The following is a 25,968-nucleotide window of genomic DNA, read 5'->3' as shown; positions in this document are numbered from 1 at the left end:
CACCAGGTAACCGGTTTATATCCAACTCTCCACAGAAATGTTAAGTCTGATTTGACTTGCTAGTCTGTGACATTAGCACAGAACTAGTCTCACATTTGGTGTTAATGAATTTGCCAGCTTTTGCTCATCAGCTGGGATTGGGACACGTGTCTCATATAAAGGAGTCTGAAAGCAGGGAAAGTCAAGCAGGAAGCTCATTAAGTTCACGCTTCACTAAGAAGCCTGAATGTACTGATTCATCCCTTCTTCCTTCCCCCCAATCCTGCAACTGCCAGCTTGTGCTGAAGTTCTCCAATTATGTTTATCAAGCTAATTCTTCTCCCTCTTTATTTCCAAGGAGCCAAGCATCTGGTCTGACAAACAAATTGTGTTGTACCTTTCGTAGCTTCCCATAGTCGATGAGCTCTGGACGGTGTCTATGAATTAAAGCGCAGAAACCAAGGCCGTCCTTCCAACTACAAGAGAGACAGAAGAGAGCACAATGAACAGTGCTCAGCCAGGGAGGGACATGGTGACAAGCATGAGCATGAGGAAAGGCACCGAAACAGCAGGACAACTAATTCTGGTTTAGTTTCTGGCTAACAGTGCTTCTGTAACTGCTGGGAAGAAGGCATGTCTTGTACCTGCACGAGACTGCAATAAAGATTCCTTTCAATCCCTACAAAAATCCACTGTAATTAGGATTTGTCATTTGCATTGCCACCTCCTTTTTGCCAGTTCTCTGTGCTGAAGTCTCTGTGCATGTCCTGTGGAGCATGCAAGGACAGGTGTAGAGCTCGGGGTTGAAAAAAGGTGTAGATACAAGCCCTAAAGAAGGAACCTTTCCTTAGGGAATAGGCAAATGCCCATAGCTAGCCCCGTTATAGTCCTGGGTAGCATGGATGGCACTTAAGCTCTTAAAAAAGTGCTTTAAATTTATATGGTTCATACAGCTCTCCAAGACATGCTGGAAAAAGCACTACTATGCAGAATCTTCCCTGGAACATCTGCCAATTTGGAAATACTAAGAGCAGAGGAAGAAAACCCCTCATCTATTCCCAACTCTGCCATACTACAAAGTTTCTGGTGCAGCCCTTATTTCATGGCCCCTAAAGCACTGTGAGTTTCCATAGAGCAACAGCTGTCTTGCTTAGCCCGGGCATATATGCTGCTCTCAGATGACTTAATGCTCTGAAGAACTTAACGAAAGAAGCAACTGTGACCAGAATGAGGAACTGGGATGTGGGTACTTGGATCCTCTTACAACCTTTGCCTTTAGTTTCCTAGGTGTCTTTCTGGACTACACTGTTACTGCGTAACATGCATCTGCATTGCCTTGGGAGGTCTGTCAGGAACATTGTTGGACATAACAAGAGCCATATGAAAATAACACAGATTGTAAAGCTAAAATCTTGCCTGTAACTCACCTGATATGGAAGTTCTGGATGTTTACATTTTTGTAGGGGGCTGTCTTCCTCTGACACCATAACAAAAGTCCTTCTTTAGCAGATGTCTCTAAAGAAAGAAAGCAAGCACACCAATTAGCTCACTTTCTTAGAAAGCAGGAGTCTCTGGAACATATGCTAGAAAAACATGACCAACTCCTCTTCGGTAGAGACTGCACTGAATTGTGCTTTATTTAATTTCACTTGTCAGAAAATTCTTTGTTTGGAAGAGTCTACTGGGATAGTTTTGTTACTAATATTTTATTAATGAGGTTCTGTAATAAGGAGATAGCTTTTTGGGATTAGAGAGGAGAGTTTTATAGGACTTGTAAGAGATAGGTCCATTTTCAGTGCTAGTCCCCAAATCAGCCTGCAAGAAATGCAATAGATTCCAACATCAAAGTTGGCTTTCAGGCTTAGCCATCCTTTTGAGCTGCTCTTAAAATCTCTTTCAAAAAGAGGCTGTGAAAAACTCTTCTCAGTATACCTGAACTTGGCCAGAAATTTCAGTGAGATGACAGGGCAGCTTGGGAAGGGTAGCTCCCTAGGACCTTCCAGTGACTCACCTAAAAGCACATTCTGGGCCTTTACAGTGGCAAAGCCATTTAGTTAACCCAGTTCATTGTTGAACAGTGTCTGGAAAGAACTAAGATTTACCTTCAACTGAGATATCCTGAATGGCAAAACGAAGGATGATGGTCCAGATCATTCCAAGAGTCATTTTAACATTGCCATCCACGATTTCTATGGGGAAAAAAAAAAAAAAAAACAAAAACCAACATAGAAAGAGAAGAAATAGAAGACATCAAATTGCAAGTACAAATCCTAATACAACAGGAGTACTGGGGAGCATTCGCTTTTGCAGATGGGAGAACTGGAATTCCAGCTGAAAACTGTTCTTCCTGCCTCCCCAGATGCCCTGCTGGCATAGCACAATCTTGCCCAGTAGTACCCAGTAATCAGACTGGTTGTCTTGCAGTGTAATACTGAGTGTAAAACAGACACCAATGATCCAAAAGACCAGGAACAAGGACCAATTTAGATCAGTGCAATTCCCCACAGCGGCCTAAAACCAGCTTGTTCAGGTTTAATTGCTATCACTTAGAAGCCATATAAGCCAAATTGGGAAAAAGAAAAGCCTTCCTCTCTTACTCTGAAATATCTACTTCAAGTCACCTATATAACTGCCCCAGCGTAATTATACCAGAAGAACCAATGAGACTTCCCAGTGCAGATGAGCTCCAACAGCTGATTTTGTCATGTGAACAAACTAGCTACCACTAAGAAAACCAAGAAACATCAATATTTTAATTCCAAACAAGCCGATATACACCAGAATGCCTCTACAGGACTTCTTTCAGTCATATAATTGCCACAAGATACAACAAAGCATTCCTCAAAGTACAAGCATCCTGCTTGAAGAGGAAGCCGAGATTCATGCTGACCAGCCTGAGCAGACCATAATATAAACTAAGATGTTAAGCAGATTGTGCTTTATTACTCATTGGACTCCACAATATAAATCATCAAGGGTCAACAACTTGGAGGTTTTAGAAAGTGACTGCTTGTGTGTGAGGTATGATCTGTTTAGGATGGGGGATCAAGGTTCTGGGGGAGTTGCTGGGGGGGTGCTGGCCCAGAAAGGGGCTTCCACCATGTATAGATTAGTGCCAAGCAGACCAAACGGTGAGCAGCTGGGTCTGAAGTGCTGATCCTCCTCAGCATCTACAAAAATTCCAAGCCTCATCAGAAAGGCTATACGCTCTTTGACACTCACTCAGTTTTCCAACCCTGCATTGCCCAATGACAATCTCCTTTTCCTTTAGGATCCCTTCAGCTGCTGCCAGTATCTTTCTAATATACTGGAATCTGGCCAAGAAACAAAAGTGAAAAACATGGTTGCAAAACAGGTTTGCATGATGCCTTCTGCTTCCTGGTGATGAAGAAAAAGAAACTCCACAGGAATTGTTAAAAAGTTGAATGTAACACTACAAAACTAGAACAATCTAATGCTTAAAGATACCGTGTTTGTTCCCCACTGATGTAAGTAAGGCTCAGTAATGTGAGAGCAGTTCACATATTAAAAGTCTAATAATCAGACAGTATCTTCTGCCTGACTGTGCTTTCCAAGCGCTCTTGCTGGGCAGGACCTCTGCAAGCATTGTCTGCACTTCCTCCACCATCAGCAGCTGTTGTCTCAACAGCAGCAGCAAGTACATGTTATTAATGTGATTTACATTCAACTTGGGGGTCGACCAGTTGCTGGCTAAAGCTGATGAGGCATCCGCATCCACTGGAAGGAAATTTTTTGCACCAATGAATATGCTTCCACTCAGCTTCCATCATTGTAGCAAATACCACAAACAAAATATGCAAAAGCTATAGTACTCTCATCCATTTGTTTGACAGCCAATTAAGGGCCTGAAAAATATTCAGTCCTTATGAGCAAGACTGGCTGGCTACATAAATGTAGCTTTTAAAATGCCACCACCTTTTTTAAATGCATGAACTTATTTCAAAAAATGCAAAAACGATTAAGCTTACTTTTCTACCCTGGCTTGGGTAGTTAGAAGCAGAATCAATGCTACAAAAACTGTTATCCCCCCGAACTACTTCTGAGTTGCCTATGAGAGCACTGCCTCTGGTTACCCCATGGAGAGAAGGAGTTGCAGGGGATGAACAACTGGCAGGATAGCTCTATGATCTGGGAATTGAAGACATAGAGCAACAATGGTGACATAAAATTAAGGCTGCTCTGCATTTTGTTTATCCTAACAAAAGCCAAATAAACCCGGAGGAGCATCCATGTCCCTGTCTTCAGTAAACATGTTGCTAATGATGGTCCAGGCAGATCTAGGACAGATGGCTGGCATTGATGATGGGGGTGTACATGTCAGCTCCCTGTTTGTGAGCGGGCAGGAGACAGGGACAAATACAATGCTGTGTTTAAGTCACTGATGTGCAGAGACCTTATCTTCCCCCTCTTTCCACTGTCAAATGTATGCTTGCTCTGCCTGGGGCTTCAGTAGCTGTTCTGCTCATATGGGACTTCTCCAATTGTTGAAATCTCTAAGCTTCTTTTCTCCTTTCACTTGTGCAGGTGAGAATGGGGATCAGTCCATCCAAAGCTATATTTATGCTGAACGGAGCCACATCTGCCTAAGAAAGCAGCAACCTTCTATGAAGATTAGAGGTGCAAATAAAAGAGTCTCAGGGTCACATACTTGACCTACTCAATCTGTTAAATCCCAGGAGCATTTGAGACCAGCATGGAATCTATTACAGCAAAAGAAGGCTCCTGAGGTGTCAGATGACAGTGAGATTTAAAAGCAGATGAAAAAGCATTTGGAACCTGCACCAGGCTAGGGCCTTCCCTGATCCAGATTTACACAGATCTGCTGTATGCCACAACTGCTTTGATCCTATGGACTCTTGGCTAAACAAAGTTGTTTAGAATCATCTTGAATTGTTAACCCTCATTGCTTATTCTGTTTCCTTAGTTCATCCTCCGTTTAACGTGGACATGGAATATGTCCTGTGCTCATGCTGTGTGTAGGAAATCCTCTTCAATTCTGGTTGTCGCTCACTAGGACACGGCTGCAGAGTTTGGTTTATAAACAGCAGAGAGGGATCTTTATTTGATGAAATGTGAGATAAATGCCAGGAAAACATTTTTGCTGGCTTTAACTCTGATTAAACACAAGGTTTCACAAGGCTTAAGCCAACCTGAGAGTCTAACTTGGGATTCTTTCTGGAGCTTATTTTTTAACCACAAAAAAGTAATAATAAGGAAAGCCAGGACACTGATGCCCAATGCCATGTCTAATGTATACAGAGAACTACAGCTGGGCAGCAAACGCTTTGCACAGAACCCTGCTGCCCAGCAGATACCCAGAGATGGAGCAAGCCACCTCAGGGTGAGGAGTGCGCTCCCCTAGCCACACTGCTGCTGGAGGGTGGGTTTCTTCTCTGGGAGAAAAGCCACCTGGAAGACTTCCTAGATCAGTCCAACCTGACTGAGGCATTTACAGCTCATTTTCTTAGTGCAGTGTTATGACTGCATCATTGGCTTTTATCTTCTGCTTTACTGCTGCATGATATCTTAAAAGTCTGAAAGTAAGCCCTTAAAATTCATGCTCCAGGAAGGCTTATATTCCCTTCCATGGACAGAGTTATTGCTGTGCTGTTCAAAGTAAAAGTCCATTTTTATAGCTGATGTGTAATTTACTGTACATCAAGTACTTGGACGGACTGGGCAGAAGGCCCTGCAGCAGGTTATACTTCCTGGTGACATCTGGCCTAGGTCTGGGTGCACGGCAGGCGCTGGGCTGGATACTGTGATCACATTTACATGGCCTGAGCTGGCATCCCAGCATAGGCCCAAGCACTCTGTATAAAAACCCAGCCTAACCTTGGTCCATATTTCAGTGCCGTGCTACCTTTTGTAGTGTAAAGAAAACCATATGGATTTACCACGTTGCTACATAGGAACCAGGACAAAGGAGAGCCAGGAACATTTGGCAGGGGAGGTCAAGATCACTGTTCAGACTGAAACAAATGATGGCTTCTGTCACAAAATGGCACCTCACAGCCTATTTCTGAACAGGGCGACTGCTTTGAATCCATACTGAATAACTAGGCCCTGGAGATCTTTGGTCATAGACCATTTTACTTGCAAATGACTTCTAAGTGCTATGAGGGTACAGTCACAGCTGATACAGGAGTAGAGATCAAAAAGAAAAATCCAGTGGAAGGAGAGGAAAAGGCAAACTAGTGCCAAGGAGAGCAGAACCAGAACAAAAAGGGAATAGAGCAGGGACAATAGGTTCTATGCATGCTCTAGTCTCCCAGAAGGATCCAAATGTCTGTCCGAGATCCAAACGACAGCAGGAGCTGTTTTAAGGCAGATCATCTCTGGCTCCATATCCAACTTCCAGTTTGAAAGGGTCCCATATAGATATGGACTATCGTATCAGACACTGGATGCATCAGTCTATTTTGCAAGGGCACAAAATTACCTCACCTATGCATTTATGCTACATAAAGTGTACTCAGGGCCAGCAACACCCTCAGGTTGCTCCTCTGAGAAAAGCTGGGAAAATGGAAGAAAAGCTTTACATGCAAAATGTCAGTATCATTGAGCCATTCACCTCTTGTATTTTGCTCTTAAATACCAAACGCAGTAAAGAAATGTCTTCCGTGTCCCTGGGCACTAGTTTCAAATTGTTGCAAAGTCTCCATAAAGTTAAAGCAGTATGTTGAGGTAAAGGTCTTGGTAAGGCAAACATAAGCACCTACAGTGGCTGTGGTACTCTGTCTCATCTGATACAGAACAAGCGGACTGTAGAATGGGCATGTATTTTGGAGACAAGAGCATGCCTGAAAGGCCAAAATTGGGAACAGCATGCTGACACTGCTTTGACTTCCTGGGCTCAGCCCTGCAACCCCACGACTCTCCCAGAGGAGGAATGCTCATCCAGAACTGTATCATGGGCTAATTTCCTGGCTCTGTCATGAGTTTCCCTGGAGAAACCATATATTTCCATCTGTAAGATGGAGATAACAAACCTCCCTCATTTTCCGTGGTCACTGTAACGACAAACCTAGAAATACCACAGAAGCAGAGTGTCTCCACAGCAACAGTGTCAACATGAAGTCCATAGGCTGGACTCACACACTGGTCCAGAGCAGAGGAAAACAAGTGTCATGAAAATACAATCCACGTAAGATGAGAAGTTGTTAAGATTTATAAAACAGCAAACCATCTTACTAACCTGCAAACCCTTCTAGGTCTCAGCGGACATATCTGCAGAACACCCACCATCTTTGCTAAAAAGACAAAAATCCTACACAACTCCCTGCTGTCTGCATGATCTGCAAATTTGTCTTGAGAATCCCTGGTGCTGCCCACAGTGGTCTCTGGCTCCGGCTTCCAGCCAGAGCACCCAGCTTTTTCAGTTGCATGACAAAAATCCTGGAAGCCCTGAAAATTGGGGCCTCTGGGGTCTTCGACCTGTGCTGAGGACCGCACTTGGCTTTGATCCATGGGATGTCCTACAGCAATAGGGGATCTTTCCCAGCAGCTCTGCATCAAGCTAAATACAAGCAGCTGCTACGCTTCAATTGAGACTTTTCTTCATTTGAGAAAGAAACATCCCAATTAATTTGTTTCTGCCACTGCTCAATGTTTTCCTTAACTCATGAGAACCAGGAGAATAACAGAAAGACCTGACCAATAAGCCCAAGAGGGAATCAGGTTTGGCAGCTTGGTGTGAAGGTGGGATCTATATACAGAGTAAAGACCTAATTTATCCCCTTTTTTCCTCCATTCTACAAGGGCTAGGGAGGCACAAAGGGAAATCACATGCCGCTGTGAGAGAAAGGCAACAGCTACGCACAGCTTGGGCCCGGACAAATCCGCTGGTTTCTTTACCTTCTGCTCCAATAGATACTAGTTTGACTCCTTTGCTGGCAATGAAATCCAAGGCCTTGTTCACGTTGGATATTTTGTGCACTCGCATTTTGCCTCTTTCAGGCTTAGCCAAGCGTTCACCTAGTAAGAAAAGAGAAAAAAAAAAAAAAAAAAAAGTATTAGGAAACCATTCTGAATCCTTTCTTCCCTGATGGGTGTTTCCCACTGCTCAGCCAGGGAGGGGGCAGACCTCCCTGCATCCATCCCTTGACAGTGAAGGCAGGACAGCCACACGCACTGTTAAGTGCCCCCAGAAAGAATCAGACAGAAAAGTATCTTTTTATTGCATCGTAGATATATTAGTAACAGAGGAACTGTCACCACTGAGTCCTTTCCACAGCAGGCTTGTAGCAGAGGTGAAAAGGTCCTTCAAAACCACACTGAGCTGGGCAGTGGAACTAACCTCCATACCATTAACCACAGAAAATGATGCCTGGAAATGGCACCAACTTCCCTCCACCACAAAGACAGGTGAGGAGCCCTCCCCCTCCAGCATCTACAACACCCAATTTACAAAGCTAATCGCTCCTTCTTGGAACTCCTCAGAGTCAAATATGAGGGTGATCTTGTGTCTTGCTTTTTCTTTTCCCCAACCAAGACACAGACCTCGCACCTCTCTCGTCTCTGGACTGAAGGGCCACAACTGCCTGCATGAGGAAATAAAATCAGTTCTTTGGCAAGTGGCCTTGTAACTGTAAGGACTGTCATCTCAACACCCTTCCACTAGGCTTGATGTCTTTCTAACTCTATGCAATGGTCTTTCACACAGTAGTATGCATTTTAGACGTTTATAACATGGCAGAGAGAGGGAAGCAGCCTGCTCCGAGGTAAAAGCAGGTGGATCTCTGACAGAAATGAATCTTAGGGCAAATGTCAGCTCCTGACTGGAACAAAGCTGGAAGATTTGGAAAAGCACTTTCTTGACCTTATTTATCTGAAAGAGCTGCATTCAGTGCAGTTGTGGCCATTTTGATAGGCTGCCTGTAACTACACTCACAGCCTACTTTTACTAACACTAACCCAACATGCAGAGTAAGCAAATTAAACCTTGGACAGACAAGTGGACTTTTCAAAGGAAGCTCTGCTAGAAATATAATTAAACAGGACATCAGGAACCACACGTATGTGACACACAATACCAAAAAACAAGCAGAACAGCTGCTTTCAGATCACAAGCTCTAGAATACAAAAAAAGATCTAAACAAAATGCAAGCAGGATTTTGCACTTTGAAAAAAAAGTTATGAGAGAATTAAAAAGAGATCAAATGGGCAAGTCTAGGCAAGCAATTACTCACTTGACCTATTCAGTTCCAAAAGTCTCCTGCAGTATCTTGAACCTGAATATTTAAGTCAACGTGAGCTGAGTCAAAACCTTTATTTGAGGCTCAAGGGTGAGAAAGAAAGGTACTTTTTAAAGAACTCTTCTTCATACTAAAACTGGATGGCTTGTTTTCTAACAAAGGAGTGAGGAAAAGATAAAAGGGAGAAAACCAGGTTATCTTCATAGCCATGCCCTATAAAGAAAAAAAGCCTGGAAACAAAAGTCCTTCAAGAGTATTTCAGTGATTACTGTAGGCTGGTGTCATTAGCTCTCAAGCTTAAGAATAAAACCAGATTCACTTTCAAAATGAAACACTGATGTCTGACAATTTAAGGAAGAAGATGTATTTATGGTACTACCTCCATCCTAGGATTAAAAAGATCTCTTTTGCTTTAATGGAGCCTCAAGCACACGTCATGGTATGTTGTCTTATTTTTCCATTTGGATAATGCTAGTCACTTAAATAAAAGTGGAAGCATTTTTTGTTTCACAATGACATTTTTGCATGTAGTTTCACAATAGATTTATGCAGACTTATGCTGCCAAATGTGAACAAATGGGTTGAGCCAGCTAAAAAATAACCATTTTCTTCTGCTGATGTGACTGTAAACTAGCCTTGCAAAAAGAAAAATGAAGACAAGAGATAAAGTTTCAGCTGGAAAAGCAAGCTGATCCAATTCACCTTGTGGCCACACGACATGCATTGCCAACACAAGGCAGAGATCTGAACTGCTCTCCCTGGAGCCTGGGAGAGCAGGACTGTTCCTTCTGACAGCAACGCAATCCTCGAGCAGTTGATGGTGATTGCAAAACTGCAGTCTCCTCCTCTCAAATACCACAATGGGATATTTGTTTTAGAATAATTTTTTTGGAACTTAAAAAGTCCCAAAGCCCGATGGCTATTTCCTTCAGAATTGGACTTTATCACAAATTTAGATTTCCAGAGAAAAGCTTCATCTGGTTCCATGCCATGCATTATTAATGATGTAGACTGTTAAAATGGAAGCCTGCTAGAAATATGTTCTACTTTCAGCTATTTGCATCATTGCTTTATTTCTCAGTACTTCTCCCATCTGAGACAATGAAAATGGTCTACTCGCTTCCACTCTCTGATTCCCATGTACTAGCCCAAGGCTGTACTTTAAAAGCCAAACAATGCAAGGAAGTGTTGGCTTAGAAGTTGTTTACAGCAAATTTGTTTAGGAAAAATTTCGATTAGTCATTTCTTCTGTTTGGGGGGGAAAAAAAGACTTATAACTTTTAAAATAAAGTACTAAACGTGAACTTAGCCTTTTTCAGTCTTGTAGTATTATTTTTAAAATGGCTTTGTCAGGGGAGGGAAACACATGCAGTGAAAAATGAAAGTGTGTCATTTGGGGCAATTTCTAGGGGAGGTCCAACTGTTACTTCCCACAACGGAGGCCAACGGGAGAGGACTCGCAATGAGGAAGTTCCAGGACTGTCCTGGAGCTTCCCCCATTGCACAGTGGCTGGGGGACCAAGGGCTTCTGCCTAGGCTGGAAGGGGACCCATCAGCAGCATCACAGCTCATCACCAGAAGGTACTGGGCTGAGTAAAACCCAGGCGCTCTCCTCTTGCAGAACATCACTGCTTCCCACACTTCGGGAAGTCGCGTCAGATAGGAAAATTGCTTCCTACCTGCCCTAGCTAGGCAGTGACACGTCCCCAAGGACACACAGGAGGGTCTGCCCTGAAACAGGTTTGCCACAGCCCCAGGGGCACAGTCCCTCTCCCATCCTAGGGTCTCCAGCAGCTTCCCTGATGCAGGCTCCATCCCTTCTCCCATGGCAGCGTGGTGGCAGCCACGGCTGCAGCCAGGGCAGAAGGAGATAGTACTCCCTATTCCCACACACCCCAGCCAGACCGCCGGGCGGAGACGGTGCTTGGCTTCACACAGCTCTTGGCCAGTGGGGCCCAGCACTCTCACAGCTGAAGGCTCTTTATGGCCATCACCCTCTGGGTTAGAGGAAAAGATCAGCCTGCCACAGAGCAACCCTTTCCATGCCAAATTTCCATCAGCAGCTTTGCAGTCCCCCAGTATATGGGAAGAGGAAGGTGCAGAGAGCGCCAGGAACTGCAAGGAAAGGCTAGAAGCTGGAACTGGAGGGCTAAAAGTCATCTGGAGACTCACCCTTTTGGCAGGTGATCTGTGGGAACCGTGGCAGGAACACACATATGAGCCCTTGCCAACCAGCAGGAGACTCCTTACCCCCACACTGCTCCTGGGCTGGGCTGCTGCTTTGCCACCTATGGGCCAAAGGGGCTACTAAGTGGGGCCAACAGCTGGAAGGAGGCTCCGAAAGCAGCAAGGCTCACAACTGGAAATGGAACCGCCAATGACAGAAATGAAATGGGGAAAAAAACAACTATACTAAATTTCTCCTCTTTTGCCACTGTACCTAGGAGAACTGTGCTTCCAGATTTTGCTGGCTCTTGAGGAAAGGATGCTCAGACCTTAGTGTGTGAAGGACCATGGCCTCTGGTGGGATGCAGCTCCCCATGCCTTTGCCCACTGGTCACCTAGCGACAGGCTGTAGGCACAGAGTCACTCTGCAGTGGATGGGGAAATGCTGTGCCCACACCACCAGTGCACCATAAACCTGTTAGCTTCTTCCCAAACTGAGGGGGGTCCAATAGGACCTGCCAGCGGCCTCCCACAGAGACAACCTGAGAGGAAGAGTGGGAGATGAGGCAAGAAAATCAAGCAGTGTGAGATATGAGACCTCCTGCTTTAGCACCAAGCCGCACCCACCCTCCCCTGTTCATGCTTCTCTCCTCTATCTTCCAGTTCAGCGATTAGAAACTAAGCCATTAAGGCCCATCTGCCCCAGCTTCCAGGCTGCAGCCCCTCCTCTGCAAGGGAACATAAATACAGAAAATAAACTAATAGGACTCTGCTACCTCGTTTCCTACAGGCACGGCAGAAGCAATGTGCGTGCCACAAAGCTCTGATAATACTCTGAACTCTGATCCTTCCAAACCATAAGCATGGGCAAAAACTGAGGTCTTATCCTATATTCATAAATTCTGAAAAACACATATATTGACAGCATCTTTTCAGGATCTTTCAAAGGGGAGGGAATGAAAGGAAAGGAGGGGCAGAGAGAAAGCAGTATGAGTGCTTTTATCATGGCAATTTTATTGGAAAATGTACCAACGAGGTCAGGAGTACAAGTCACTGGGTTGCTATTACTGGCTCAAAAGCCATCAAAAAAAAGTCCATGAGCATATAACCCCAATTTCATACATACAGTCTTATCCCCCCTCTCAATGCCTCCCACAGTACTTTACTAAGGTATTTATTTCACCAGTACATCAATAGGGATTACTGCTTATACAAAATAATCCCTGGGAGATATGTGTCAAGTAGTGGGACATTTGTGATAGGGAGTGAAAACAAATCTGACCTAACTTGTTCATGCCACTGTTTTTATTTCAGACTGGGTTTTCTGGGATTTTGCTTTTCTTTGGGATTTTTTTTTCCCCTGAAGGCTTGAGCACTGAGCTCAGATTGAAACTAGAATGGAAAAACTTCAGTCACAGCTGAAACTGAACGAAACAGAAGATTTACTGGTTTGACTCCCCTCTTCCAATAACTTCTATCCTATTCCCACTGTCATGTGGCTTTGGTATGATTTGCCAGTGCAGCATTCCCACACTCTTCCCAGAGCTGCTTCATCAGCCCTGCCAAGCAGTAAGAGCTGTTGCCTGAGTATTCACAGGAGGCTGTGCATTCCTGACGGGCAGAGGAAAGCCGAGAGGCAGGAGCAGGAATGCAATGGGCAGCTTGCACAGGCCATGAGGCTTGGACTACATTCCAAAAGCACATTAATGGTCACTGCTGGAGACAAGATATTCGTTAGGGAGAAATTTGTTCTGAATCAGAAAACAGCTGTTCTTATATTCCAGCAAAATCTGCAGCATTACAACTCTTGCTGTCCCTATTCTGCAAGAAAGGGAGAGGGCAGACAGATTTCTGAACGGAGATGCTCAGGACACTTGAGAGCACCACACAGAACCTCTCTCACCTGAAATGACTTCCAGAAGTAACATGAGTTTGAGGCCATCCCTGAAATCTTCCTCTATGTTCTCAATCTGTGTCCCAGCCTTGCGGAGGTGAGAGTTACACCATGCTGTAAACGTCTAAAACACAGGAAAGAAGAAAAAGAAAAAAAAGCAGTCAGTAATCTTCCCAGAGGCCAAACAATAGTTCAGAAGCAAAGCAGTGCTGCTGGGTACCATGACACAGATTCAAATGCTGGTTAGGTCATCATCTTTCCACCTGCTGCCCTTGTGGAGCACAAGTGTTAGTGCCTAAATATCCAAAGAAATTGCAGGGTGTTCCCATGACAGAGGGAGTCTGAGAGAGACAGCCACTTCACGGCTCCAGCATGTCTGATTTGCTGGACAGACCCCTACAATTTGTGTTTGGTTTAGAATACTTTGAAACTGAGTTTAAGGCATGCTAAGTGCTCGTATTGCGAGGGACTCCAATGGTGTTAGATGACACATTTTAACATAATATGAAGGAGAATAGAAAACAGCACTCCAGATCTTCTCATCTCTAGACATGTGCTTGAGAAAAAAAAGGACCATTCCTCTACAGCCAACTGCCTCTGGTCTACTCCATCCCCAGCAAACACTGCAGCCCTTAGACACCAAGGGACAGCATGTCGAGCTCCACAGCCACATAAAACACATCCCAGTACTCTCTCCTGCTGCCTCTGTTCTCACCAACTCACTGCTAGGGCACACCTCTCTCCCCTGTGTGATTGTGCCACCTTCCATCCAGCACTCCCCCCCCCTCATGTGGAGGAGTAAATGTGTTCCAAATAATGATGCTATCACTCATCTCAGCAGAAGTGCAGGTCACAGAAAGGATAAAAGTAAGCACTACTTATCGACAACTACTGTCTAGCACAGTCCCAAACTCCCACTATTTGAAAGCCTCTGGCAGAAGGGTCAGTGCAGCCACCTCAATGATAGAAATCACAGCCACTCTGTAATTAGTGATATTATGCACCACCACTGGAGTAATAATATGAGTCTGAAGTGCGGGAGGGACTGAGGTCCAACTGCAACACAGCCAGCGGCATTCAGGCTAAACAAGACTCTTTTTTGGAAACGCCTTCTGACCTCAAGTGGTCAGAATAAGAGGATCTCTCATATAAGAGAAATGAATTTCACCACAACTGATGACAAGACACATTTTCTGTGGTTGCAATCTGTCAGCCCATATTCTGAACAATGGCCATGTGGGGCACTGAAGGGGAAGAGACCATCTCATCCAAGAGATGTGACAGTGGGGATTATCTCAAAAAAGCACCATGTGAATGGGTCTGTAAGTGCTACCATTCAATGGTCAAAACACAATAAGCAAATATAAAACACCTCAGAAACCTCAGTGTGGCACAGTCTTAACTGGGTGAATCAAAGAGCCCAACCTGGGGATGCAGAAGCTGTTTGACACAAAAGTACTGTTTGAAGAGTAAATGGTAGCAACTAGTTCTTTTAAGGCGGACAAGTTTGTCCAAGTGCTAATGAATGCGTTTCACAGTGTTTGAATAGGACACAAAGTAAACCCTTTCCTTTGTACAAACTGATAACCCCTCAATCACTCTTTAAATAGAAGGGTGAGGTTACTAAAAAAATGAGCAGCTCCAAAAGCTCAGTGCTACCACAAGGAAAGGAGGTCTTTCCTCCCTCCCTCTCCCAAAGCCAGTTCAACTCACTGACCCACCAAAGAACTGTTTACTTTCTTTGGTAAGGCTAGTCTTCTGCTCAGTAGCGCATGGAGGCAGTTCAGCAGAACCTAACAAGCCTCTGCAAGAGAAAATTGGGCATACATGGGCCAAGCAGGAGGGTGGAGCGGACCACAGCAGTCATGCCATCTTCAGCTGTTGGGGAACCACAGCAGAAAGGACTCGGCTGATACTGAAGCAAAACATGCCAAAATTTTAGAAATGCTTCACCACTGCTTACACCACGCACAGGATTTCAAAAGAAAGTTTATCCCAAATGGCGAAGAGTATCAGGACTTGTTCTTATTTGTCTGGAAGCCGGGCTTCCTCTACTAACCTACCCACATTCCTGCCTTACACGACTACAAGTAGTGTAGCAGAATCTTTCCTTGGAAAAAGCATTGCTCAACAGCTGTCGAGCTTCCCACTGCTGTGCTCTGGCCTTGCTCTCTGCCGGGGCTGTGGGATGGAGCAGGATAACAGAGCAGCTGTAAATACTTTCATGGCAATGGCCCTTTGGACAGATGCATGTATTGTGAAAGTCTGGGATCTCTTTTTTCAAGATGGCCTGGTTTCCTTCCAGATTTGGAAGCTTTAGAAAAAAAAAAAAAAAAAAAAGAGTAAGTCATTAAGCACCTTTTATTGCTTTTTATTGTTATTCCCCTGAGAAATAGAAGTGGGTTTTTTTTTTCAAGTAAGAGCAGTTTTATTTGAAAATGGGCCCTGCATCCTGAAGTACATCCTTTTGGCACTACTTTTCTTTATTCCACTGCCTGCGCTGTATTATGTGAGAAGAGGTTCATTTATTCAGCTCCCTTTTGCAGCCAGGTTCCTTCACTCCTCCAGAGGGGCAAATGACAGCAGAGATGATTTCAAATGCTACATTCGTCATCACATATCGAAGTATGAGAACAAGTTACGTCAGGAAGGTTGTGGATGCCCATGAACCTCCTTCTCATATTTGGAAAGCAGACAAAGCAAGATACCTACAGCTAGTGACTGGCCCTGGGTCACATTGCAAAATCCGTGTTGAATTGAGATCCTGAGATCTAAGTCACAGGCCACCAGGCTGAACTTTTATTTATTCTATGACTTCTCTGAAGCCGCTTCAGTTTTGTATTCTATCAGCCAAAAGCAGGTCAGAAAGTTCTGCTTTAAAACATGGATACTCTCGGAATAGCTCAACTGGGCATATCTCTTTGCATGTTTTGAGGATGGAAGAGGGCGACGGGGTCTACATTTCTAAGAAACACAAATGAAATAAAAAGCAAACCTTCTAAACTTTGCATTATTATAAAACCTGGCAGGATAACCAGATTAGTGAAAGTATTTTTATTGCTGCAAGAGTCACCTAGGGCTTGGTGGAAAACTAAGTCCCAGATTCAGCACTCCAGCTTCTCTGCTGGAGTCATCTCTACCACATCATGGCCTCATACATGCTGAAGTGCATGTCCACAAAACATATATATTGGCCACCATATATACTGGTCACCACTGGCAGAGCTGACACCTCAGCTCCTCAAGGACTCGAGACCATGAAGGGTTAATAGGCAGAGCACATCCAGTTCCCACTAGACAGCTCCCAAAAATGCAGACATTTTCTCAAGACACCTTTCAGTTCCTACATGAACTCAAACAAGCACAATACCATGAGCAGCACAACAGCATGTGGGAACAGCAACAACCAGCAGCTCAGTGTGGATGCAATAGGCCATTTTGCAAGAAAGCAGGATTATGAATACTTCTAATAATTGTAATGGGATTCACAAACTATGTTCTTCACAGACCAACCCAGAGCAAAACCAACCGAAAACGTAATAATAAGAAAACAGCTTTATGTTGCATTTGCTGCATATACTGCACAAGAGTAAACAAACTATCTTCTTACTTCAAAGGAGCAAATTGGAAGGAGATTTGACAGACAGATAGGAGAAGGCTGAAGAAATGTGGGAGAAAAGTCGGCAGGAGCAAGAGAAGGGAGAGCTGGAATTTTTGCTGTCCGCTAGGGTCTTGCAGTCCTGGCAGTTTTGTTTGGAGCCATTTTTACTGACTTGGCTTCATGCATCTGCACAGGATCCTTTTTGTTATTCTAGGAAACCTACTGAAACCACCCACTCACCCCATGCATCCTCTGGGCAACGCAGCCGCTCCTCCCCTCGCCCTGAGTCACAGCTAGCGGTGGCAATCGGCTCGGGGCCGGCTGCTAAGCCCTGCTGTGCTGTCTGTCACCAGCAAACAAGCTTTGAAAGCAGAAAGGGCTGCTGAGAGCAGCCAGCCATCTTTCTGGTGCAGGCCTGGCCCTGGGAGCAGTCAGACAAAAAAAAAAAAGCACCTGTGTTTGCTGGGATGAGGAGAGGTGCACCCCAGCTCGGAGAGCAGAAACGCACTGCCAGTTGGGAAGCACCATCTCCTCTGTCATGAATTCAAATCCCTGCTCTAAGGCAGCAGATGTGCTTCCCTGCTGCCTGCAGACGCAGAAGCCCGGAGATTATTCTCCCACTTACCTCTAACTCCCTGTCCCAAAGACAGGGAAACAAATACTCTGTTAATCTTGAGGCTTACAGAAATTTCACAGGGCTGGAAAACTGCTTACTGTTAAATAATAGCACAAAAACATACCATCAACTGGATTTTCTTTATACAAATCTCACACCATAAATTTTCTACGGTAACTGCAGAAGAGGTGCAAACAGAGCCATGTTTCTTGGCCCTTGGATCTTTCCCTATATTGTACTCAATTTCATTTTTGGACACAACAGATCACTAGGAACCCCCTGCAGGTCTCCCTCTTGTTCAGGGTTCACAATGGAGGATGCCAATGAAGGAGCACGCGTGTGTTTGTGTGTACATGCACACATTTCTCATCATTGCTCTCTGCGCCCCCGCTCCCATCTAGCTATGATTTGTAGCTTCCTTTTTTTACACCCCAGCTTCATCACCAAGATCCCTGACACTGAGATCAACTCTTGCTATCTGTGTGCTGTACAAACAACAGGACCTTCATATTCTACCACAGCATAACCTGTCAGCTAATAAAAAGAATAGCAAGCAAATATGATTAACTGCTCTTCTGCCTCAGCATATGAGGCAGGTTTACTGTTGGGGTAACCTCTACAAGCCTACCCGCATACCTATTTTAACAGGCATGCACACCTTCGACATGACATGAAGAGTCCCTGCTTCTTCAGAGTTCACTGTATCAACCCTTGCCCAGGCATGAGTTAACTAAAAACAACAGCCAGGTGATTGCTGGAGGTCCTGCAGCCAAAGCTCTAATGAGATATCATCTTCAGCCAGCTCCTTCCAGGTTTCTCTCAGTCCTGCCAACTGCAAACCTACCTTTGGTTCTCCCTGTATTACATGTGCATGAACACACACACGCTCTGGTACTCTTTGCACTTCCCAAACTTTTGCTTTTGATCCTGAAGTCAATAACCCTCCCCACACTGTCCTTTCCAAACTCAGTACCTCTCTGGTACCAAAGTGGCTCAGGCAACGTTCTTGAAACCTAGGGAAGCAGTAAGTCAACATTTTTAAGTTTAAAGAATGCTTCTGCTTGGAAAGCAGCAGTGCCATGACACTGCTGAGAGCGGATCTAGAGAGCTCTGCTGCAAGAAAACAGTCACAAGGCACTTCAGCCGCTGAGCAATTTTAGCAATGTAAATGTTGAAGCTACCACAACCACATAAATGACATATATTAAAAAAAAATAAATGGGCAGTTTTATCTCTTTGTGGCTATGATAATGACATTCCAGCTTTATCTGACCTTTCCAGATGCTTTTTACTTCTCTCCTTGCTAAATCACTCTTCCATGCAGCCCTGCTTTTTGATACAGCCAAGGGACTGCCATATTTGTGGAACAACCCTGGAGAAGCTGTAACTGAGCCAGAGCAGTGCTGCTTGCCTCCCTTCTGACAGGAGAAAGGTCTGGCTTAAGCAATGAAAGAAAGAATTCACTGGAGCACTGCCTTGCCAGAACACCATGACCATGCTCAAGGGGAGGCAGCATTCACGGCCACCAAGGCACCCTCCTTCCTGGTGTTTGTGCTGGGGGTGAATTTTAAGCAAGTATTTCAACACAGCTCTGCTGTTGAGATGTGTCCACAAAGGTTTGGCTCCTGTTAAGAAGAGGATGGAATTGCTAGCACACAAATCTCAGCCTAGTAGCACAGTTTTATACGGTCTGCACATGTGCTCTGCAAAGTGAGGTCTTGAACAGGCTGAAAGCTGTGGGTGCTAGCCCAGGCTTTCTTCTAATGTTGTAGGGGAAATGACAGGAAGACTCCTTTTCCAGTCACCAGAAGAGAAAGCAGGATATTCAAACAATGCATTGTGCACAGCTGGAAAATAAAATCAATTTACCCAGCTGCAAGTGCTGCTCTTCTGCTAGTCATATGTTCAGAGCAGTGCACCTGGGCTCTGACTGCGCAGCCAGGCTGCATTCCCTGCCTGGCCTGAAAGCAAACTCCGCGGCATCTGCTTACTACAACACCACACATTACAGGACTGGAGACAGATCTCCTAATTCTTGCAGCAAATTCTGCAGCCGATTCCACTCTGCAAGGAATTTTATTTAAACGAAGTTATCTGGAACAACGACTGAGACACTCACCTAATAATGACTAATGGTTTATTAAGAGCAGGCAGAAAACTACTTGCACACACAGCTTTTTTAAGCAATAGAATAACTAATAAAGCAGTTCCAGCTGCCCAAAATTGGATCCTTCCCACCTTGGTAGTCTAAGAGCTGAATATGCCATACCAAAGTAAGGAGGATGCTAACTCAGTTGCCACAAATCTCTCTCTTGTTCCTTGAACAGATAGAGTAGGCCACCACTAGCTTATTAATCAGAAGGGTTTGGACTGAAAGGCTGGGAAGGCCATGAAACAAATCTCAGCCACCCAGTAAAGTTTCCCTGCACTCAGCACTAATTCATTACCAGCATTAATCCCCAGGGTCTCATGTGATTTTCCGTTTCCTAGTGCCATTGCTCCCTGACAGTTTCTGTGGCACTCCCTTCTCCGAATATTCCTTTCACACCTTAAAGCACTTGGAAGAATTGCTGGGGTCTCGTGGGTGGCTGTTTGTCACCCTCCCCACACTCAACACAGACTCAAAAGACAGGCTTGGTTGCAGCTTCTTTTCCTGCCAAAGGCTGTGATATAAGCTGACAAGGAGGTGCTCAGTTAATTAGGGAGTAATTACAAAGTAATCCTGGATCCTGTCAACACCTTGGCACAAGAAAGGCCATGGCTGGACAAGACAGATCACACCAACAACCCTAATGAAGAAAGCTGGGAATTGAAAGGGCCCTTCATGAACTACAACTGTGATCAGATAAGCCCAAACACAGCCTTCTGGCCCACTGAATAGTTTCTTGGGTCCACATGTTGCAAGTGACAGCTTCATATGCATATATATTAGTTGATTTCAGCTGCTATGGAGGAAGTGCAGCCCTACAGCCCTCACCCTCGTGTATTACACCTCTTAGTTTACTCCTTGGCATGCTTGGATGTCTGCAAGGATAACCAAAAATACTCACAAATGGCTGCTCTAGGGATTGGAAATCCTCTACTCAAACCTCATCACAAGTCCAGGGAGCCACCCAAAGTGCCCTTGGTTTGAACGTGAAATTAAGTGATCAGCCACCATTTGCCATACTGTCCAATTTCATCTTCTAACCTGAAATACCTCCACTGCACGTTGCTTTGCATTTGAAGCCACCTAACAATTTTGAAAATAAAGGCATTTGATAAACCCTTTCAGCATTTACTCTCTGAGCCCATTCTCCAGGACACCAGGGTGGTTTTTAAAGAGCTTAGTTTGTGTTGAAGAGTCACACTATCAGCAGCTGACCTCTGAAAAATTACAGGTATGATGGTCGAGACCAACACTGCACAATGAGGAGCTTTACTTTCCAATGGAGTTGGCCAATTCTCTTAGAAAGGCTGAAGGAATTAAAACTATATTCAGACAGAACCATTACAGACACTTGCAGCACTACTTCACCGCCTTCACAAACGGTGTTTAGTACCACTGGCATCAGTGGTAACGTCCTGTTCTGGTTTAATTGCAGCCACTAAGTTCCAAGCGTGGTTGAAAGACAAAATATAGCCCGCATTGCTTCTGAAGTACTACATCCTGAAAAGGGGAGGCATCATTACATCGTACTGTGTTACCAGCATCCACCTAAAGAACCATTTGGTGGCTGCATAAGGAATTACTGAGGGTGAAAAGGAAAACTGTAAGTTTACTTGCATTTCCCAGCCTCAGGGTACAGCCTCTGCAACTTGGAAACACAGAGCTCAGTCACTGCTTCTTAGCCACTTCCCAAAACCAGTCTCTGCAGCTCAGAATGAGAACAACACTACAGCAGTAAGAGCCCCAGCCCTAACTGTAACTGCACAAGCCAGGCTGGATCCTACTGGGAACATGAAGGTCACCACCAAAGCCTCTCCTTGTCCAGAGGAGCTAGGAACTGTTGCACAGGGAAAATAAACCCTCCTGACAATTCATCCTTTTGGACGATGGCAATGAATCAGCACATCATTTGCAAGAAGCACAAATAAATTCAGTGTAGGAGTTTTCATTTTTGCTCAGTGAAATACAGCTGTCAGCATCTTGCACAATTTTTAATTCTCCTCTCCTAGAAGACATGACAAAAAAGAAAAAGTCAGGGTCCCTTCCATGCTAGTTTTCCACTGGCGTGATATTAACTGCTTTGGAGTCAGAACAATCCCTTTTATTAGCTAACAACGGGCTAAAGTAGCAAGGGCAGAAATCTCAATCTAGCTCACTTCCCGTCCACCACCGGGTAAATATTTGTTCTTCTCTACATTTGTGCCTCTGGAGCCTTTAACTCCATTTCTGCTACAGAGCTGCACCATTCCAGGAAGAATCTGCTTCTGGCATTTGAAAGCTACTGACCATTAAATCAATGAGTCGGCTGGCATTTCAGATCAGTAAAATACAAGCTCTCTTTATCCCAGAGTTACCAGGGAGCACTAATAGCTAGAAACTCCCAAGAAGTCTTCAGACATGCAAAAAGCATGCAAAAAAAACTGTACAGGGAGATCAACTGGCTAGAGGTATGGTCTTTTAGAGTTTATTCTGAAGCTCAGACTAGCAAGACTCTTCATTATGCTCTTCTCTCTCCTATGAAATCAGCTCATAAATGTCAACTTGCTTCAAGCTCTCTCATAACAAAAATTAAACAGAGCTTGTCTCTGCACTTTGTATGCTGAGCTTCCCAAATGCTTTATAGCATTTGAAGATATACCGGGAGAAATCATTTTACTGAGCACTAGGATGCAACTATTTATGGACCAGAAAGTGGCAACAAGCCACTGAAAGCAAGACTGTTTGATTCATGGAGGCTGAACTCCAACCGTCCAGCGCAGGACTGGGCCAGGACACCAGTATGAAAACCTTCATGAGCAGTCTTGTGTCCCTGATGGCAGGTCTGCACCTTACATCTTACTGCCCAATCTCTCTTGGAGAGTTTATCCAGACCCAGTACTGATTTCATGGTGAGGTGTCACCCACTCAGTCCCAGGAAAAAGACTAGGGAGGAAGACAGAGAACGCCTGGCACTGTAACACAAATCACGACATGTGGATCCACTCCAGCCATGGCTTGTCTAAGAGCACAGGAGAAGGGTACAGGAATTCTTTCAACTGGAAGCAGGGCAGGGAAGTGCCCTTCCTCCGGAGGATTCACGTTGCTCCACAGGCAAATGTAAAGCAACTGCTGTGCTAAAGATTTGTCTTGTGCTTCTGCTTTCATGGGGCAGGGGCAGCTCTCAGGTTATACTAAGTCCACAAAGCCAGCAGTGCAGGAGCTGATCTGGCTGTAAGCCCTTCTGCAGTGTAGGTTCAGAGACATTTGAGACCACCCAGAGCCCTTATGTCCACCTCACGTGCTGCTGCCCTAAGGGGCTGCAGCCTCCAGCTTCCTGGGAGGACTCACAGGTGTTGCTCTTTCTGTGGCTCTTCTTCAGCTGTTTACTTTGTTGATGAAGGGGAAGGGAAGAAGAGGAAGTTACAGCTTAATTTATCCAAGCTTTCTAAATACAGAGCTAAGTAAACAGGTTGAATAATTGAAACAACTTAATGTATTTGCCCACTGCTCCGTATGGATGCTGCAAAATTAGCACAAAGCGTTGCTCCGGGCTTTTCAGCTGCAGAACTTTAGTGACTCTGCAGCTCTGGAAGGCAGAAAAAACTTGAAATAAGTGGGTTTTCTAAGGGATGATGGCAAGTGTCCTGGCTAAAAGAAACTATAGTTGCATTTCTAATAAGAAAGGGACTCCAAAGCAGGGTTTGGCACAAAGCCTAAGAGCTCCTTGACAAAGAGAAAGGAATCAGAAAGGGTACCTGTACCCAACAGAATTTCTGAAGGCTACATGACAAAGAGATCTAATCCAAGAAAAGACGGGTCCTATCTGAAAAAAGCTACAAACAGTTCACAATTCCTACAACCTACATAACTGCGTCTGAACAGCAGCCTCCTATGCAAGACCACAGGACTTTTTCCCTCATGCTCTCTAATGTTTAGTGCCATCATGCTATGTTTTGGTGCCATCACCTTGTTCTCAAAAGCTACATCCTGCTGCCATGGTGCAATTTGCTCTAGCTTGGTCCATGCAGTTGGTGTTGGCAGCCTAATTGGAGGGGAAACAACAAAAGCATGATTGTCTATAGCAGATTACTCCTAACCAAGGGAGGCAGCACATACAAGAGCAAGAAAGCATTTGTTTGAATATGTAATGAGCAGACATTTGGCATCAGGGGCTGATAGAGGTGAGAGCAGACATCTCACAGCAGAAAGAAAAGAATGGGAGAGATGACACGAGGCCTTGAAAACAAAGACAGGTACCTCATCTTTCACAGGGTGAAGAAAGGGGTGCTACTGGAGAGATATGAACTGAAGGGCATGTTTATAAGTGATGGGTGACAAAAATTATCGCTGCAGCTGTTTGCGTGAGTGTGATTGGATTGCTTCATAGAGGTCAGAAAAAAAAGAATGTTGCCATTACTCAGACGTAAGATAATTGAGAGCCCATGCGAGAGCTGTATGGAAGATCCATCAGCTATTTTGGAGGGAAATGAAATGTCAGCTCAGAGTAGGGAACGTCACATCTATTGTTGGATGAAAGGATTTAACTCATCTGAGTGTAGGCAAGATATTGAATGTTTACATAAAAAGGTACTGTGAAAAAAGTCCCACCACTAACCCATGTGAGCAGTAAATGTCTTCTAAAAGGCAAAATACGGAACTCTAAGAGGGACCACCCTGGCACACCCTCTCTCTCCCATCTCCACCCCTGGGACACAGACGAACTGAGAGACGATGAAAAGGTAGAGCTGCTCCTCTATCTACCCTTAAGTAGATGTGCTCCTTTCATTCACACACACAGAGCAGCAGGAGTTGTCACTTTTTAATGCTGTTATCCCTGTGAAGCAAGCCAGATAATAGGGATGGTGCTGAGATCTGCACCTCCTCACACATGAAGAATAGGTCCTTACTGTGACAAAAGCTTGCCAGTGTGTCCACTACTACAAGTGGTGTCTGGATGATGAGATCCTCAGTGAATTACTGGGAGTTGACCACAGGCGTCTCTCCTTCCACGCTGTAACTCTTAGGTAGGTGCATACATTTGCACAGCTGTAGGGTCAACAGTGTTTTCAAATATAGTCTAAACACACAGCACATGAAACACCCAAGAACAACAAATTCATATATATCAGTGTCTGTGTCCTGTGGTTGTAGGGAAGGGTATTTATTAAGGTAATGGTCATATTTAAAATTGAATTGCATCGTGACTTATTTTTAATTGGGTACCCAAAGTGCTAAAGCTACTGTGGGTGGTGAGATTATGAAGATGGTCTTTTCTGGGATCTTAAGACATATTCCTTGCTGAGGCATGAATGTGTCATCTAAGAGCTAGGATAAAACAGGATTTAAACTGTCTATACTAGCACCGAGTAGCAAGCTATTTCTCAATGTGCATCACAGCCCAAGGAGTGGTCTAATTAGTGAGCATCCTCATGGCCCCTAAGGCATCTGCATGTCATTGCAAGTTTCCAACACCACCTTACCACCACATGCACTGCAAGTGATGGGATCTCATACCCTCACCCAGGATATATAGCCCTGACTGGCGCTGAGGTGTGCTTTGAGGGATCTATGCCAAGTCTGTGGGTACACCTGGACAGCACAGTGAAAACTAACAGAGGTGTCCGAGTAGCCGAGCCAAGGTACCAGAAACAGTGGTGGTGGGAAGACACAGCTTGGTAAGGGCTATCTGATGTAGGAGCTGTACCAGGGGTCCAGGGCACAGCCGCCCTGCAGAGACCAGTACATAACAAGCATCAGAACTGAGGCTCAGTACTGCAGTGGAGCAAAGAAGTGGGGGAGGTCAGATCAGGTCTTCCCAAGCATTTGTGTTCAAACCAGGATGGATATCTTAAAGTAAAGTAGAAAAAAAAAGGCAGTGGAAGATTAAAAAAAATATATGATAGAGGATAATTACAGCAGGAGCTTTGTTCCAGACTGCGGTGGTTCAATGTTTCAGATACCCCAAGAGAGCAGGAACTGCATTAAGAGAGATGGAGGCAATGCTGGCTCACTCCCCATAACACCTGGCTGAGGACAGCACAGCACTTCTCTGCTTCCCCCAATTTGCTGTCTTTGCTCCAACCTCATGCTCCTTTGCCCTGCCCACGGCCACCACTCTGGACTGGGAATCCAAGCTGAATATGGCCTAACTTCAAGGGGATGTAGTCTTTAAAGACTCTCTTGATCTCATGACCAAAACCTCATATTTTTATCTATTTTGACCTTAATTATTTTGTTTGTCCTGAAACTGTTTATGCAGTTTATCAAAGCAAGAAACTTTCTCTAAAAGACGTCTGATGTGGGACTGATATGAAGGATTAAAAGAGAAAGAGAAACATTCAAGGTTTCGGGGTTTTTTTCCCTTTG

The 25,968-nt window shown here is 44.6% G+C and overlaps 1 protein-coding gene across 13 annotated transcripts in view; it reads right to left on the bottom strand.

The window, feature by feature from the left end:
* Positions 1–25,968, bottom strand: part of ACTN1 (actinin alpha 1) — a 90,081-nt gene that overhangs the window by 32,164 nt on the left and 31,949 nt on the right. For all 13 annotated transcript variants that reach the window (XM_074148552.1, XM_074148550.1, XM_074148554.1 and 10 more), the window contains exons 2-6: positions 13,267–13,381; positions 7,858–7,977; positions 2,082–2,168; positions 1,407–1,494; positions 377–455 (exon numbers count right to left, since the gene is read on the bottom strand). In XM_074148552.1, coding sequence (XP_074004653.1) covers positions 377–455; positions 1,407–1,494; positions 2,082–2,168; positions 7,858–7,977; positions 13,267–13,381 — 489 coding nt within the window. The remainder of the gene's footprint in view (positions 1–376; positions 456–1,406; positions 1,495–2,081; positions 2,169–7,857; positions 7,978–13,266; positions 13,382–25,968) is intronic.

Source organism: Numenius arquata, chromosome 6 (genome assembly GCF_964106895.1).
Source record: "Numenius arquata chromosome 6, bNumArq3.hap1.1, whole genome shotgun sequence".
In the NCBI taxonomy this organism is placed as follows: domain Eukaryota; kingdom Metazoa; phylum Chordata; class Aves; order Charadriiformes; family Scolopacidae; genus Numenius; species Numenius arquata.
Note: the sequence above shows the minus strand (reverse complement) of the source record. Positions and strands in the feature narration are given on the sequence as shown.